The sequence below is a fragment of the Pristiophorus japonicus genome, chromosome 3 (assembly GCF_044704955.1).
Source record: "Pristiophorus japonicus isolate sPriJap1 chromosome 3, sPriJap1.hap1, whole genome shotgun sequence".
Classification (NCBI taxonomy): Eukaryota; Metazoa; Chordata; class Chondrichthyes; family Pristiophoridae; genus Pristiophorus; species Pristiophorus japonicus.
Window position 1 is genome coordinate 220,428,382 of NC_091979.1, and position 17,887 is coordinate 220,446,268.

Below are 17,887 nucleotides of genomic sequence, written 5' to 3' on the forward strand. Positions count from 1 at the left end.
GGGGGGGAGAGAGCGAGCGCGACGGGGGGGGGGGGGGGAAGAGCGAGCGCGACGGGGGGGGGGAGAGAGAGCGAGCGCGACGGGGGGGGGGGGGAGAGAGCGAGCGCGACGGGGGGGGGGGGGGAGAGAGCGAGCGCGACGGGGGGGGGGGGGGGGAGAGAGAGAGCGAGGGAAGGGGGAGAGAGAGAGCGAGGGGAAGGGGAAGAGAGAGAGCGAGGGGAAGGGGAAGAGAGAGAGCGAGGGGAGGGGAAGGGGGAGAGAGAGAGCGAGGGGAAGGGGGAGAGAGAGAGCGAGGGGAAGGGGGAGAGAGAGAGCGAGGGGAAGGGGAAGAGAGAGAGCGAGGGGAAGGGGGAGAGAGAGAGCGAGGGGAAGGGGGAGAGAGAGAGCGAGGGGAAGGGGGAGAGAGAGAGCGAGGGGAAGGGGGAGAGAGAGAGCGAGGGGAAGGGGAGAGAGAGAGCGAGGGGAAGGGGGAGAGAGAGAGCGAGGGGAAGGGGGAGAGAGAGAGCGAGGGGAAGGGGAGAGAGAGAGCGAGGGGAAGGGGAGAGAGAGAGCGAGGGGAAGGGGGAGAGAGAGAGCGAGGGGAAGGGGGAGAGAGAGAGCGAGGGGAAGGGGGAGAGAGAGAGCGAGGGGGAAGGGGAGAGAGAGCGAGGGGAAGAGGGAGAGAGAGAGCGAGGGGAAGGGGGAGAGAGAGAGAGAGCGAGGAGAAGGGGGAGAGAGAGAGAGAGAGAGAGAGCGAGGGAGAGGGAGAGAGAGAGAGAGCGAGGAGAAGGGGGAGAGAGAGAGAGAGAGAGCGAGGCGAAGGGAGAGAGAGAGAGCGCGAGGGGAAGGGGGAGGAGAGAGAGAGAGCGCGAGGGGAAGGGGAGAGAGAGAGCGCGAGGGGAAGGGGAGAGAGAGAGCGAGGGGAAGGGGAGAGAGAGAGAGCGAGGGAAGGGGAGAGAGAGAGCGAGGGGAAGGGGAGAGAGAGAGCGAGGGGAAGGGGAGAGAGAGAGCGAGGGGAAGGGGAGAGAGAGAGCGAGGGGAAGGGAGAGAGAGAGAGAGGGGAAGGGGAGAGAGAGAGAGAGGGGAAGGGGAGAGAGAGAGAGGGAAGGAGAGAGAGGGGGAAGGGGAGAGAGAGAGAGCGAGGGGAAGGGGAGAGAGAGAGCGAGGGGAAGGGGAGAGAGAGAGCGAGGGGAAGGGGAGAGAGAGAGCGAGGGGAAGGGGAGAGAGAGAGCGAGGGGAAGGGGAGAGAGAGAGCGAGGGGAAGGGGAGAGAGAGAGAGCGAGGGGAAGGGGAGAGAGAGAGAGCGAGGGGAAGGGGAGAGAGAGAGAGCGAGGGGAAGGGGAGAGAGAGAGCGAGGGGAAGGGGAGAGAGAGAGCGAGGGGAAGGGGAGAGAGAGAGCGAGGGGAAGGGGAGAGAGAGAGCGAGGGGAAGGGGAGGAGAGAGAGCGCGAGGGGAAGGGGAGGGAGAGAGAGCGCGAGGGGAAGGGGAGGGAGAGAGCGCGCGAGGGGAAGGGGAGGGAGAGAGCGCGCGAGGGGAAGGGGAGGGAGAGAGAGCGCGAGGGGGAAGGGGAGGGAGAGAGCGCGCGAGGGGAAGGGGAGGGAGAGAGCGCGCGAGGGAAGGGGAGGGAGAGAGAGCGAGGGGAAGGGGAGGGAGAGAGTGAGGGGAAGGGGAGAGAGAGAGAGAGAGAGGGGAAGCGGAGAGAGAGAGGGAGAGAGGGGAAGGGGGAGAAAAAGGCAGGGGGAGACAGGATTCGGCAGGAGACAGAGAGTGAGCGAAGGGGGGTGGAGAGAGGGATGGAGGGAGAAGGAGAGAGTGAGACAAGAGTCGACGGGAGGGACAGAATTCGGCGGGAGCGAGGAACAAGATTCGACTGGGGGGTGGTGGGGGCGACACGATTCGACCGGGGGGCGGGGACACACACGATATAATGGGTGGGTGGGGGGGGGGGGGGGAAACCACACGATTCGATAGGGGCGGGGGGGGGGGGGGAAGACACACGATTCGACGCGATAGGGGCAAAGAATTTGACGGGAGGGAGGGACAGGATTCGACGGGATAGTCAGCAAGAGAGAAAGAATTGAAGAAGCAGGGTGTGATGGGCTTTGATGCCTTAACTTTAGCTGTATTCTTGAATCTTTGAGTCTGTTAGCACAGTCTTCAACTCTAACACGCACCTCCAGGTGTTGCTGGGTTTCAATAACATTTGGATATTTTCATTGCGAAACTGGAGGTTTTCTTCTTGCAATCGAATTATACTGTTCTTCGCGATAGCTAACTGTGGGGAAAATAGAGCAACAGGAGAGGAACACTTATAGTAGTGCATTGTGAGGTTTCTGGCCGCAGGGTGTGGGGTCTCATCCCGCACTCCTGCTCTTTAACCTCATTGCACACAACTACAGTTTCGTCACACACTGAATGTAAGTGTGTGGCTGGGGCTTCATTAACTGCAGCATGTGGAAGAAACGACCCCATACATAGGCCAGACCCAGGCTGAGACTAAGCCGTGCATCAGCTCAGACTCAGACCCAGACTGCGCCCATGCCATGCACCAGCTCAGACTCAGACGCAGACTGAGTCCAGACCGTACACCAGCTCAGGCCCAGGTTCAGGCCGGACCCAGACTGAGCCCAGACCGTACACTAGCTCAGGCCCAGGCCGGACCCAGACCGTACACCAGCTCAGGCCCAGGCCGGACCCAGACTGAGTCCAGACCGTACACCAGCTCAGGCCCAGGTCCAGGCCGGACCCAGACTGAGCCCAGGCCTTATACCAGCTCAGGCCCAGGTCCAGGCCGGACCCAGACTGAGCCCAGGCCGTACACCAGCTCAGGACCAGGACCAGGCCGGACCCAGACCGTACACCAGCTCAGGCCCAGGTCCAGGTCGGACCCAGAATGAGCCCAGGCCGTACACCAGCTCAGACCCACCCCCAGGCTATCACCCCTGGCAGAACTCCACATCCTTTACAAAGTTTGAGCTTTGTATGCAAGCCCACACTACACCATCATTACTCTCTGGATTGAGGTCCACACCACGTCAGGATTACTCCCGGGATAGAGGCCCGCACTACACCAAAATTACTCTCGGGATAGAAGCCCACACTGCACTAGAATTATTACTGGACTTGAAAAAGATAGAGGTCCACACTACAGAAGGATTTCTCCTCCACTTGTCTAGTTTGGGACTTTATCCTCTTGGGAGTCCAAGAGTAACCCTGGTGCCGTGTGGACCTCTTAACACGGGAGTAATTCTGGTGTAGAGTGGGCCTCGATCCTGCGAGAAATCCTGGTCTGAGTTAGGCCTCTATCACCAGGAGTAATCCTAGTTTAGTATGGTCCACGACCTGGTCTGATTTGGACTTCTATCCTGGGAGTAATCCTAGTTTAGTATGGGCCACTATCCCAGGAGTAATAAGAACATAAGAATTAGGAACAGGAGTAGGCCATCTAGCCCCTGGAGCCTGCTCCACCACTCAACAAGATCATGGCTGATCTGGCCGTGGAAGTGTGGACTATCACAGGGAGTAAACCTGGTGTATAATCCCAGTGTGGGACTGTGGGCTCTAGTGTTACACTATATCCCAGTGTGGGACTGTGGGCTCTAGTGTTACACTATATCCCAGTGTGGGACTGTGGGCTCTAGTGTTACACCATATCCCAGTGTGGGACTGTGGGCTCTAGTGTTACACCATATCCCAGTGTGGGACTGTGGGCTCTAGTGTTACACTATATCCCAGTGTGGGACTGTGGGCTCTAGTGTTACACTATATCCCAGTGTGGGACTGTGGGCTCTAGTGTTACACCATATCCCAGTGTGGGACTGTGGGCTCTAGTGTTACACTATATCCCAGTGTGGGACTGTGGGCTCTAGTGTTACACCATATCCCAGTGTGGGACTGTGGGCTCTAGTGTTACACTATATCGCAGTGTGAGACTGTGGGCTCGAGTGTTACACTATATCGCAGTGTGGGACTGTGGGCTCGAGTGTTACACTATATCGCAGTGTGGGACTGTGGGCTCTAGTGTTACACCATATCCCAGTGTGGGACTGTGGGCTCTAGTGTTATACCATATCCCAGTGTGGGACTGTGGGCTCTAGTGTTACACCATATCCCAGTGTGGGACTGTGGGCTCTAGTGTTACACTATATCGCAGTGTGGGACTATGGGCTCTAGTGTTACACCATATCCCAGTGTGGGACTGTGGGCTCTAGTGTTACACTATATCTCAGTGTGGGACTGTGGGCTCTAGTGTTACACTATATCCCAGCCGGGTTCTGCAGCTCCAAAGAGAGAAAGGGGCGAAATGGTGGAGATTTAAAAACTGTCAACAGTTTACAATATGGGCAATACGAAGGTCACAGCATCAACCAACTCTCTTTATTCTCCGGGTAACATGTAAAATCTCTCCCTTCGATGTGGTTGAATGATTAAAACATTTACACACTAGAGAATTTTAAAACAGGTTTTACATTGAAAAATAGTACCTCTTCAATTAGTTTAGAGTTCGCCTTCTCAAGTGAATCAACTCTGCCCTGCAGGTTGCCAACTGTCGAACTGAAAGGTAGAAAAAAGATTTGTATAAACATATCTACTGAAATAACCAAAGTCTATACCAAGGGTGGGCTGGAAAGGTTACGTGGGCAGCAATGGTTAGGATGGGTTTAGACTATCAGGAAACTTTATTCAATATGCTACTTCTGGAAGTCTTGCCCACTGGGAGCCGATATTGGGCTCAATTTTCCCCGAGCCCGTTTTCTGGCGTATTGCCCAAGTTGCACCACTTAATTAGGTAAATAGATGCTCCAGAAAGAAATCTCTGAAGTTTCCCCGATGTTTGGCCGCGAATCTGCAGCCGCGCAGCGTGGCCAGTCGCCTCAGGGGGAGGAGCCTGCAGTCTGCGCTGGAAAAGGAGCCGGGCCTTCTGTGCATGCGCGGGGGAAACAACTGACGTTCTTCACGTCACTGAAATGACCGCGTATGCGCAGTGGAGCTCTGAATGTGGTGCCTTCCTGGTCAGCTGCGATGAGTACCCTCCCCCACCGAGCCTCTCAGGTGCCTTCCCGCCGCTCTGTGGCCCCAGATTTCATGCCGGTCCAGGTCCGCTCCGCTTCCCGCCCCAAGACGAATGGCCTCTGATGTACTTACCTGTGCCGATTTCATTAACTCTCCGCAAGGGTTTTCTCGAGAGGCCTAAGTAGAAATGGAGTAGCTACTAGCTGGCCAAAGTTGCCTAAATGGCCAGAATTAGTATAGGTGGCTGGTAACACCCCCTTTTGAGGAAAAAAAAACTTACCTAAAAAAAACATAACTAACTGAGTTATGCTGGTGCAAATTGATTGGGGAAACTGGGGATTTTAAAGTTAGGCCAGAAAATGCAGCCTACTCCAAAAAAACGGCACAAATACTGGGGAAAATTGAGCCCATTGAAAGTCTGGGCAGCATTGTCCAGGGTATTCCAATCTTTTCTTGAAAATAATGGGAAGTGCACACTCAGATTTGTGTGTATGTTCCTGGAGACGAAGAATAAAAATGAGTGCTCATCTTTGTACTGACAATAACCTGGTGTATCTACCAAATCGTGCCCTGCACTTATACTGTAACTGTAGAATCGATTGGAATGGCACAGTGCAAATGCCCTCCCGAGCTACACACAGTGCAAATGCCCCCCCGAGCTACGATCACTATCTAAATGCCCCCGAGCTACGGTCAGTGTAAATGCCCCCCCGAGCTACGCTCAGTGCAAATGCCCCCCCCCCCCCCCGAGCTACGCTCAGTGTAAATGCCCCCCCGAGCTACGCTCAGTGCAAATGCCCCCCCCACCCCGAGCTACGCTCAGTGCAAATGCCCCCCCCACCCCCGAGCTACGCTCAGTGTAAATGCCCCCCCCGAGTTACGCTCATAGTACAAATGCCCCCGAGCTACGCTCAGTGTTTACGTCCCCGAGATACGGTCATTAAACAGCTCGTGTAGCTTTAGCAGGGAAGGACTTGCCTGTCTATCCTCCTGGACCTCTTGAGGATATTACTGGTGTGGTAGATAGTTGAGCTTCCTATGATAGTTTATGTGGAAGCTGGAAGAGAGAGAGCCCTCTCCAGTCTGAGCTCCAGCCTGTAGGACAGCTGTCTGAGTATCCATGAAAGGACCCAAGACTGTCTTTAGGTCTCCGCAGCATCGGCCTGGAGCTTTCACACGCTCCAGGTGGGCTGTAGTGTTGGTACCATGGATGCTGGCAACGAACACTATCTGTTGCCGTGCCATCTGCTGCTCCTTCTCAGGACTGTCCCCACGGCCTGCTCACATGGAACACACTGTGTGCATCATATAAGCACAACCATTGAGATCAAAGTCCAAAGGCTATTCAGCCAGGCCCTAACATCTCCTGTCCCACTGGTCAGCACTGTCCACAGCCTGAGCTTACAGCCCCATCGTGATCTGCACACAGAGCTCTCCTTCGGGAGCATTTGATCCTTTTATTTTGCTATGGTGAGTATCTAACGGGAAGGTGACTAGGATCCGATTAGTTAAGTAAATCATGTCAATAGGGACAAGCTAATACATGAATGCTGCATTACTAACTTCCAACAGACTGCTTCATATATTAAACAATTGTAGGGCAGAAAGAGATGTAAACAAAATAGAGAACAAGTGGTATCCAGACAGGAGTGTGTGAATTTACACCCAACTTCAAATTCACTGTACATGTGGTTACAGCCCTTTCTAATCAAAAGCCTTCAATATATAAACAGAGAGGGCCGCCTCTCCAGCACGTGGCCAATAGCACCACAGATGAAGATCAAACATTGAGGGAGGAACCTACGTCAGCTGTCGGTTGAGCTCTTCCACGTAGTTCTTCTGATCCAGCATCGCAGCGATCTGTCCATCTCTGAATGAAAGGGCGCACAATTCAGAAAGCAGAGAAACAAACTCCAAATACTCGCACACTCCATAGTCTGGTTTTACGATGAGACGCAGGAGGATAAACTCCAACTACTCTCCATATCCAAGTGCATCACCTTGATCTCTGCAATCTCACACAATATTCCAACAGCATAGGTTCCACAAGAGTCATCAGTACTAATGAGGGGAAAACCCAAGACAATAATCCTTCTCACTGCTTCACAGCACAGAATATCATTGCAGCATTCGACTGCTGCTGCTCCCTGCCCCAGAGATCCACCAACATCAGGATATACGCCAGGGAACTCCCCCTCTGTAAGGGTCAGAATTCACCAGGGTTAGTGTGTGGGTCAGAGTTCACCAGGGTTAGTGTGTGGGTCAGGTTTCACCGGGGATAGTGTGTACGGGTTAGAGTTCAGTAGGGTTAGTGTGTGGGTCAGAGTTCACCAGGGTTAGTGTGTGGGTCAGAGTTCACCAGTGTTAGTGTGTGGGTCAGGTTTCACCAGGGATAGTGTGTACGGGTTAGAGTTCAGTAGGGTTAGTGTGTGGGTCAGAGTTCACCAGGGTTAGTGTGTGGGTCAGAGTTCACCAGTGTTAGTGTGTGGGTCAGAGTTCACCAGGGATAGTGTGTACGGGTTAGAGTTCAGTAGGGTTAGTGTGTGGGTCAGAGTTCACCAGGGTTAGTGTGTGGGTCAGAGTTTACCAGGGTTAGTGTACGGGTCAGTGATTCACCAGGGTTTATATACAGATCATTGACAAGAGCAACATAAGTAGGAATTGTGGTGAGAATAGGGAACTTACTACCACGGAGCAGTTGAGGGCAATAGCAGATGCATTTAAGGGGAAGCTAGATAAGCATATGGGGAGAAGAGAATAGAGGGTTACGCGGAGTTACATGAGGATCAAGTGGAGCATAAACGCCGGCATGGACTCAATGTGCCAAAAGGCCTGTTTCTGCACTGTATATTCTTTGTACTACTATGAAATTTTTATTGGAAAAGTGGCAACGCAGCAGTTAACTGTGGGAGTTCCTTGCTACTGAGAACCATTCCGACCTTCCCACAGGAACGTGTGATTAAGAACATAACAAATAGGAGCAGGAATAGGCCCTAAGGCCCCTTGAGCCTTGATCATTCCATAAGATCTCAACTCCACTTTCCCGCCCGATCTCCATTACTCTTGATTCCCCTAGATTCCAAAAATCTATCCATCTCAGCCTTGAATATACTCAGAGACTCAGCATCTACAGCCCTCTGGGGCAGAGAATTCCAAAGATTCACATCCCTCTGAGTGAAGAAATTCCTCCTCATCTCTGTCTTAAATGGCCTACCCTTTATCTTGAGACTGTGCCCCCTAGTTCTAGACACTCCAGCCAGGGGAAACAACCTCTCAGTATCTACCCTGTCAATCCCCTTCAGAATCTTGTATGTTTCAATGAGATCACCCTCTCATTCTTCTAAACTCCAGAGTATAGACCCATTCTACACAATCGCTCATCATTGGACAGCCCTCTCATCCCAGGAATCTCCATTGTACCGCCTCCAAGGCAAGTATATCGTCGCCGAGAGCGTGCAGAAATCAAGCGCAGGCAGCGGAAAGAGCGTGCAGCAAACCAGTCCCACCCACCCCTTCTCTCAACTACTATCTGCTCCACCTGTGGCTCTTGTATTGGATTGTACAGCCACCTAAGAACTCATGTTAAGAGTGGAAGCAAGTCTTCTTCAACTCTGAGGGACTGCCTACGATGATGATCCTTCCTTAGATAAGGAGACCAAAACTGTGCACAGTACTCCAGGTATGGTCTCACCAAGGCCCTGTACAATTATAACAAGACTTCCTTATCTCTTATACTCCAACCCCTTGCAATAAAGGACACCGCCATTTGCCTTCCTTATTGCTTGCTGTACCTGCATGCTAACTTTGTGTTTCTTGCACAAGGACACCCAAATCTCTCGAACACCAACATTTAAAAATTTCTCACCATTCAAAAAAAATATTGTTTTTCTATTCTTCCTACTAAAGTGAATAACCTCACATTTCCCCACATTATACTCCATCTGCCAACTTACAGTTCACTCACTTAGTCTATGTATATCTCTTTGCAGACACTTTGTGTTCTCCTCACAGCTTACTGTCCCAGCTAGCTTTGTATCGTCAGCAAACTTGGATACATTACACTCAGTCCCTTCACCTAGGTCATTAATATAGATTGTAAATAGCTGAGGCCCCAACAGTTTGATTTCCATGGCTGCGAAAATTACCTTTCAAAGCATCCGTTGTTGTCATTCTCATTCTTTAGGTACAAGGAGAAATCAATGACTCCAACCTGTGGAAGAAGGGAGAATGAAGTGAGACCACGATTGTGGATCCAGCCCAAACACCAGCTTTGGTTCCAATTACCATCCGAATAACGGCGCATTCGGTACAGTGTTCTCCCCTTCAAGTTTTGCTTTTCTCTCCTGAATGTACAGTATCTTTCTTTCTCTTTCTTTAGGTCACCTTCTAATTCTTTACCACAAGAACAGATGTGAAATGTACTGCCCTGCAGTTCCTGGATCTTCCTTTAATATCCTCAGCCTATCAGTGACCGACAGATCTGAAATTTCTATTTCTTTTGGGTGAAGGTGCTGACTCTTCTGGCCACTTTCTGTGCTGCATCATTCTATAATTTACCTTGTTTTTATATTTGTCTCCATTCACCATTCTAGCTTAATAATTTAGGAACAATTAATTCCATTGTTGCCTTCATCACTCTTGTCCTTCCGTTACCCTGCCTTTGTGCTATGTACCTATTCTGTACTCTTCGGTATTTCTATAACAGGTTCCACTTTTCTTCCAAGCTCTCCCTCTCTAACATGCTCTTAGGTACAGTTTGCTGAACTCGGTCTTCATCCCTCAAAAAATCTTCCTTTAACATTGAATGTTTCTATCAGGCTCATTCTGTTTCCATCATAAGCCTAACCTTAAATGTCATCACATTGTGGTTACTGCTGCTAGGCTGTCTATTTTTAACTTGTCTCGAACCTGCTCTACTATCTCCTGGTTGTCACTAACCTGCCTGAAGAATGAGAGGTGATCTCATCGAAACATACAAAATTCTTACAAGGCTGGACAGGGTAGATGTTTCCTCCTGGCTTGGGAGTCTAGAACCAGGGAGCACAGTCTCAGAATAAGGGGAAGGCCATTTAGGACTGTGATGAGGAGCAATTTCTTCACTCAGAGGGTGGTGAATCTTTGGAATTCTCTACCTCAGAGGGCTGTGCAGGCTCAGTCGTTGAGTACATTCAAGAGAGATAGATAGATCTTTGGATATTAAGGGAATCAAGGGATATGGGGATAGTGCAGTTGAAGTAGAAGATCCAGCCATGATCTTAGTGAATGGCGGAGCAGGCTCGAGGGGCCGAATGGCCTACTCCTGCTCCTAATTCTTATGTTCTACTATCTCTTGGTTGTTGTTAACCTGCTCTACTATCTCTTGGTTGTCTCAAACCTGCTCTACCGTCTCCTGGTTGTTGCTAACCTGCTCTACCGTCTCCTGGTTGTCTCTAACCTGCTCTACTGTCACCAGGTTGTCGCTAATCTGCTCTACTGTCTCCTGGTTGCCGCTAACCTGCTCTACTATCACTTGGTTGTCTCTAACCTGCTCTACTATCGTCTGGTTGTCTCTAACCTGCTCTACTAACTCCTGGTTGTCTCTAACCTGCTCTACTAACTTCTGCTTGTCTCTAACCTGCTCTACTAACTCCTGGTTGTCTCTAACCTGCTCTACTAACTTCTGCTTGTCTCTAACCTGCTCTACTAACTCCCGGTTGTCTTTAACCTGCTCTACTAACTCCCGGTTGTCTCTAACTTTCGCTACCTGAACAAGTTCCTGCTTCCGATCACTGTTCAGTGACCGCTGATAGAAACTACAAATGTTTAGACATCGGATCTGTTATATATATAAACCTGTAAATACCTTGTTTAATCACCAGAGGCTCATCCCCTGGAGTCCCAAGGGATCCCACAATCCCTTGGGAGCACCTGTACATAAGGGGGCCTCACAGGCTGGAGAGGCACTCTGGAGACCTGAATAAAGGACTACGGTCACACGTTATCTTGAGCTCACAGTATCTGGTCAGATTCTTTATGCAAGACATAACAACTGGCGACAAATAATGAATCCCACCGCAACAATGCAGAGAACCCTTTGTGGAGCGACTCGACCAATACTTCGTGGCCAACGAGTTGGAAGGAGGAGCGGACGCTGCCAAACGAAGGGCGATCCTCCTCACCGTTTGCGGGCCACCAACGCATGGCCTCATGAAAAATCTGCTTGCTCCAGCGAAACTCACAAAGAAGTCGTACGATGATTTGTGCACACTGGTCCGGGAGGATCTAAACCCAAAGGAAAGCGTTCTGATAGCGAGGTACCGGTTCTACACGTACAAGAGGTCTGAAGGCCAGGAAGTAGCGAGCTATGTTGCCGAGCTAAGATGCCTTGCAGGACATTACGAATTTGAAGGACACTTGGAGCACATGCTCAGGGACTTCTTTGTACTTGGCATTGGCCATGAAGTAATATTTCGCAAACTTATGACTGTAGAGACCCCAACCTTGAGTAAAGCCATAGCGAAGGTCCAGGCATTCATCGCCACCAGTGACAATATCAAACAAATCTCTCAGCACAGGAGTGCTGTTGCAAGTACTGTGAAAAAAGTAATGTTGTTTTCGAATCGTAACATACAGGGCAGGACTCACATGCCTGCAGCTGCACGTCCGCAGATGTCTCAGAGTCCACCATCAAGGGTGATGAATACTAGGCCATTAACACCTTGTTGGCGCTGCCCAAGTGATCATCACTTCCATTCATGCCGCTTCAAAGGATAAGTTTGCAAGGGCTGTGGAACAATGGGACACCTCCAATGTATGTGCAGGTGAGCTGCAAACCCGGCTAATCTTGCAAACCACCATGTTACAGAGGAGAACAGATCCACAGGGGATCACGACGAACCAGAGCCTCAGACTGAGGAGGCAGAGGTATATGGGGTGCACACATTTACCACAAAGTGTCCCCCGATAATTCTGAAGGTTGAATTAAATGGATTCCTGGTGTCAATGGAGCTGGACATGGGCGCGAGCCAGTCCATCATGAGCAAAAAGACCTTCGATAAATTGTGGTGCAGCAAGGCCAGTCCTGACTCCCATTTGTACTAAACTGAGAACGTACACAAAGGAACTGATTCCCGTAATTGGCAGTGCTACCGTAAAAGTCTTCAGCAATGGAGCGGAGCACAAATTACCACTCTGGGTGGTACTGAGCGATGGCCCCACGCTGTTCGGCAGGAGCTGGCTGGGAAAGATACGCTGGAACTGGGACGACGTCCAAGCGCTCTCGTCCGTCGACGACACTTCATGTGCCCAGGTCTTAAACAAGTTCCCCTCGCTGTTCGAACCGGGTATCGAGAAGTTCCAAGGAGCAAAAGTGCAGATCCATTTGATTCCGGGGGCACGACCCATCCATCACAAGACGAGAGCGGTACCGTACATGATGAGAGAGAGGATGGAGATCGAGCTGGACCAGCTGCAATTAGAGGGCATCATTTCGCCGATTGAATTCAACGAGTGGGCCAGTCCGATTGTTCGAGTCCTCAAGGAAGACATCAGCGTCAGAATCTGTGGTGATTACAAAGTAACTATCAATCGTTTCTCCCTGCAGGATCAATACCCGCTACCAAAGGCAGACGACCTATCTGCGACACTAACGGGAGGAAAAACGTTCACGAAGCTAGACTTGACCTCGGCCTACATGACGTAGGAGCTGGAGGAATCATCGAAGGGCCTCACCTGCATCAACACGCGCAAAGGTCTCTTCATTTACAACAGATGCCCGTTTGGGATTCGATCAGCCGCGGCGATATTCCAGAGGAACATGGAAAGCTTGCTGAAGTCAGTCCCACGCACCGTGGTCTTCCAGGACGACATCTTGTTCACAGGTTGAGACACCGTCGAGCACCTGCAGAACCTGAAGGAGGTTCTTAGTCAACTTAATCATGTGGGACTCAGGTTAAAACGCTCGAAGTGCGTTTTCCTGGCGCCTGAAGTGGAGTTCCTGGGGAGAAAAATTGCGGCGGACGACATCAGGCCCACCGATTCGAAGACGGAGGCAATCAAGAACGTATCGAAACCACAGAACGTGACAGAGCTACGGTCGTTTCTAGGACTCCTGAATTACTTTGGTAACTTCTTACCGGGTCTTAGCATACTGTTAGAACCGCTGCATTCTTTACTGAGTAAAGGAGATGAATGGGTATGGGGTAAGAGCCAAGAAAATGCCTTTGAGAAAGGTAGAAAACTTATGCTCGAACAAATTGCTTGTGTTGTACGATCCATGTAAGTGTTTGGTACTAGCATGTGATGCGTCGTCATACGGTGTCAGGTGTGTATTGCAACAAGCTAATGAATCTGGGAAATTGCAACCAGTTGCTTATTGATAGAGAATTCAAACAGGCTGCATTTAGACAGGTTGAGAAAACACAGACTCCTATGTCTATGTGCGACTGAGCACATTGCATTAAGTCATCAATCAACTTGACATTTTAGGACCTTTGGGTAGCGAGCCAATTAAAGGTTAAAAGACTATCAAATGAGCCAATAAGGTCAAAGAAGGCGAGTTCTTTTCTGTAAATTGAAACAGGTATAAGTACAGCCATTTTGACCATGTGGTCTCAGAAGGACAAAGGCCTGGCTTAAAGCCAGAAGCTTGTTGCTGCTGCCAAAATAAAGTTACATTAAAACTACAGCCGGAGTTCGTATTTCATTGGAAATTAAGAGATCTAACAATTTTGGTGTCACGAACAGGATCGCTGAGGAAAGAAACTGAATTTTGGACATCGGACCTACAAACTGAGGTAAGGACTCCGCTTTATAAATGTCCTCGGTCAAAAGTCTAAATTCGCCTCTCCTCCTACGCAATTCCGAAAGCCTCCGGTTTGCGAACCCTCCGGTTGGTAGTCGGCTCGAGGTCCCATAGACGTCTAACTTCGGCGGTGTGTTAGTTAATTAATCACCGACCCACTGATCGGCTGGAAAGCCTACGACTCGAGACCCCAGTAAAGAAATCAGTATTATGGCAGCAGGAGATAAGAGCAAAGAATTGCCTACAACTGTTAAAGGCGGGCAGGCACCATCTGAGGTTTCAATAGATGAAATCCTCCAACAGTTGAAAGAATACATAGAGCAACAATTCAACTTATCTAAAACCTGTATTAAGATCGAACAAAAGTACAGAACCTCCAAAGGACAATGATCCTTGGACGAGATTAAAAGGGTCTGGGGCAAAACGACCCATATGAAAAATAAACAATGAACTAGATGGTCCCTAGCCGTTATGGGAAAGATCCGAAAACGGAATGAAATTATAATGCGTTCCCAAAATGATCGAGAACTGACCAGTACAAAGGACCAACTGCAAGCTGTTTGTGAACAGCTCCGACAGAAAAAACTTGAACTTGAAAAGTCGGAAGCGGAAGTTAAAGATCTTAAAGGTGAAATTAAAGAATGGAAAAAATCATTAGGTCAAGAGACAGTAATAGGAAAAGGAAAATGTATCGGTCAATTCCCAGGGTACCCATGTTTGGATAAATTAAAAGCGCAAACCCGAAGACACGACCAAGGAATAGATACAGATTCTGAATCCTATGACGATACAGGGTCGGAGGATGAAGAATTAGGGGTGCGCTTTGCCCCATTTAAAAAAAGACGAGTTGCAGTCAAATCAGAAGAGACTGCGGATGAGGGCGGAACCAAAAAAAACGAGGAAAAGGGTTTATGCAGAATACTTATTTCATGATCCGGCAGATCCAAAGAAAATTGATAAATGGTCCAAGGAATTGCCCAATACAAAGAAAGGGGGAGTGAAAATGTGGGACCCAATTGGACCGCTTAAGAAATATATATCAACTTCATCCCTGGGACGGAGTACAAATTTTGACCATAATGGTGCCAAAAACACAGGGAAGAAAATTGCACGACAAGGTAGAAGAAGCTTTGGGGCAGGATGAGCAAGAATTAAACGCAGGGTGGGATGCGATTAAACACTGGCTGCAAGCCTTCAGTCCAGCTAAGACAGACTTGGGAAAAATTGCAGTCTGCCAACAGAAAGGAACAGAGGAGGTCCTGGAGTATGACGAACGGTTTAGATGCACGTGGCTAGAACATTCGGGTATGAATAATACGGATGAGGAAATGGATGAACAAGTGTTTGGACCCCTGAAAGCAGCTTTCGTGGCAGGTCTAAAGCCAGAACTGCCCAAAATGCTTAAGGTAGGGTTACCGGTCTGGGAAGGTAGAGGAACTACCTTTGCAGCATTGGTGGATCGATGTAACCAATTAGATCGGGATATGGGAGCTAAAGTCCGAGCTGTACAGGCTATGGGATGGAAATCCCAGGATTCCGATACAGTTATTAGGAAAATTACCCGGAAAATGTCATTATTGTGGGAAAGAAGGTCACTGGGCCAAGACGTGCAGGGCAAAACAGAAAGGTCAAGGCCGGGGAAGAGGACGCAGTAAGGGTTACAATTCAGCCAACAAACCAGGCTTGTCACAAGATAACGACCTCATAGAAGCATTTAAGCGACTGACAATACAACAACAGAAGGAGTTACTTGGGATAGCAAAAAAACGATTAGAGCCCACTCTGGCCCCCCTCCTCGCACTAACACAACAAAGGGGAGATGGGCTATATATAACTGTGAGGGTGGGCGATAAGAATATGGACTGTCTTTTAGACACAGGGGCGGAATTAACATGCTTACCCCTACAATATGGAGACTTTTTGTCGTTGGATGGTAGGGCACGTACAGTCTATGGAGTTGGGGGCCATAAAATGGAAATTAAAAGACCGGTACTTATAGGGCTGGGTCCACATGAACTAACCACGCCGGTCTGGATAGGCCCAGTAGATCAACCCCTTTTGGGAATGGACGTTCTAATCCAAATAGATTCATCGTTGCATTTCAAGAATGGTCGGGTGACATCGTCAATTAGAACTTTGAAGAAAGAAGAATTGAAGGAACACCCGATATAGGCTAAAGATAAGAACGATTGTGGCCTACTCCAGATGGAGCCTGCGTCATTTACTGGGACCAAGCCTCCATGCACTAAACAGTATCCCATCAATCCAACTGCTATCGTGGGAATCTTACCGGTTATTCAGCAATTGGAGAAACAAGGGGTGCTTATTAAAACACATAGCTCCTCCAATAGCCCCGTGTGGCCGGTACAGAAATCTAATGAGACTTGGCGTTTGACTGTCGATTATAGGAAAGCTAACCAGTGTATTGATCAAAAAACTCCTTTGGTCGCAGATCACGCCACCATTCTTAATGCCCTCAAACCAGAACATAAATATTTCTCGGTTATAGATATAGCCAACGGATTTTGGTCGGTGCCTCTGGTGCCGGAGGTTCGACAGTGGTTTGCTTTCACGGTCCAAGGACAACAGTATACTTGGATCCGGTTACCGCAGGGCTTCCACAACAGCCCTATGGTATTTCACATGGCTTTACAAAGCCATTTGCGAGAATTACCTCCCCTGTCATCCACAGTCATCCAATATGTAGACGATATCCTGCTAGCTTCAAACACGGAAGAACAGCATGAACAAGATTTACGAGCTTTACAGGACCACCTTTGGCTGAAAGGACATAAAGCCAGCATCGACAAAGCACAAATATCCCAAGAAGAGGTTGTATACCTGGGACAAAAGATTTCACAAGGAAAGAGAGAACTTACCCAGGATAGAACTGCAGCCATTCGGGCTGCTAAAAAACCCACCACTATTCAGGAACTAAGGTCTTTTTTGAGATTGTGTAACTTTAACAGAAATTGGATTGACTCCTTCATACAGCTTGCTCAGTCACTGAATGATATTTTAAAGGGGAAACGTGCCTCTAAAGAAGCCATCACCCTCACTAACAGCAAGAGGCCTTCCTGAGTTTGAAAAAGGCTGTGTGTTCGGCACCGGCTCTGGGAATCCCCGACAGTGGTAAGCCATTTACCCTGTTTGTCCATGAGAAAGAAGGATACACGACAGCTATACTGGCACAAGAACATGGGGATCGGCAAAGACCTATTGGCTATTATTCGGCAAAACTGGATGCGGTAGCCCTAGGTTGGGGAAGTTGCCCAAGAGCCATGGAAGCTACATGTCGAGCGGTAATGATCACTGCGGGTCTAGTCCTCGACCAAAAGCTGATTCTCAAGTGTCCCCACACCGTATACGCTTTGCTGTCTATGAATAGAATGTCTCAGGTGACGGCAGCTAGATGGACCCGCTGGACAGCAGTTTTGGAAGCTCCTAATCTCCATATCGTCCGGGCCAGCCCGGTTAATCCCGCAACTATGCTCCCGATGTTAGAATTGAGGCAGCAAGAGGGGGGAGAATGTGAAGAGCATGACTGCGTGGAGATTTTAAAAGAAACAGAAGAAGCAGCCTTAGCAGCAGAGGAGCCTCTGCACAACCCAGACCTCATCCTGTTTACAGATGGTTCCTCCTTTGTTGACAATGGTACCAGAAAAGCAGGATGGGCAGTTACAACCTTATATGAGGTAGTGGCAAAAGGATGTTTACCCTCAGGAACATCAGCACAACAGGCCGAGTTACGGGCCCTGTCAGAAGCATGTCGAATAGCAGAAGGACAGACAGCTAATGTCTACACAGATTCGCGTTATGCTTTTGGAGTCGCTCACGACTTTGGTCTGTTATGGCAGAAAAGAGGATTCCTCACTGCTGCTGGTACACCTATCCGAAATGGAAAAGAAGTCCGAGACTTACTGGAGGCCATACAATTACCTCAGGAAGTGTCCATCCTGAAGTGTAAGGCCCATACCAAGGAAAATACCACAGAAGCTCAGGGAAATGCCCTAGCCGACCAGGCAGCTAAAGATGCCGCCTCACAAGGCGTTCCCCCAGAAGAACCAACACAGATGTGCAGATTGAAAGCACTCAGGACTCTGACACGAGACC

General features: G+C 49.6%; 1 protein-coding gene across 1 annotated transcript in view; it reads right to left on the bottom strand.

Moving 5' to 3' along the window:
• The window catches only part of rufy2 (RUN and FYVE domain containing 2), a 119,091-nt gene that overhangs the window by 52,209 nt on the left and 48,995 nt on the right, over positions 1–17,887 (bottom strand). Inside the window, exons 6-9 of the mRNA XM_070873893.1 lie at positions 9,138–9,202; positions 6,797–6,862; positions 4,464–4,533; positions 2,101–2,254 (exon numbers count right to left, since the gene is read on the bottom strand). Coding sequence (XP_070729994.1) covers positions 2,101–2,254; positions 4,464–4,533; positions 6,797–6,862; positions 9,138–9,202 — 355 coding nt within the window. The remainder of the gene's footprint in view (positions 1–2,100; positions 2,255–4,463; positions 4,534–6,796; positions 6,863–9,137; positions 9,203–17,887) is intronic.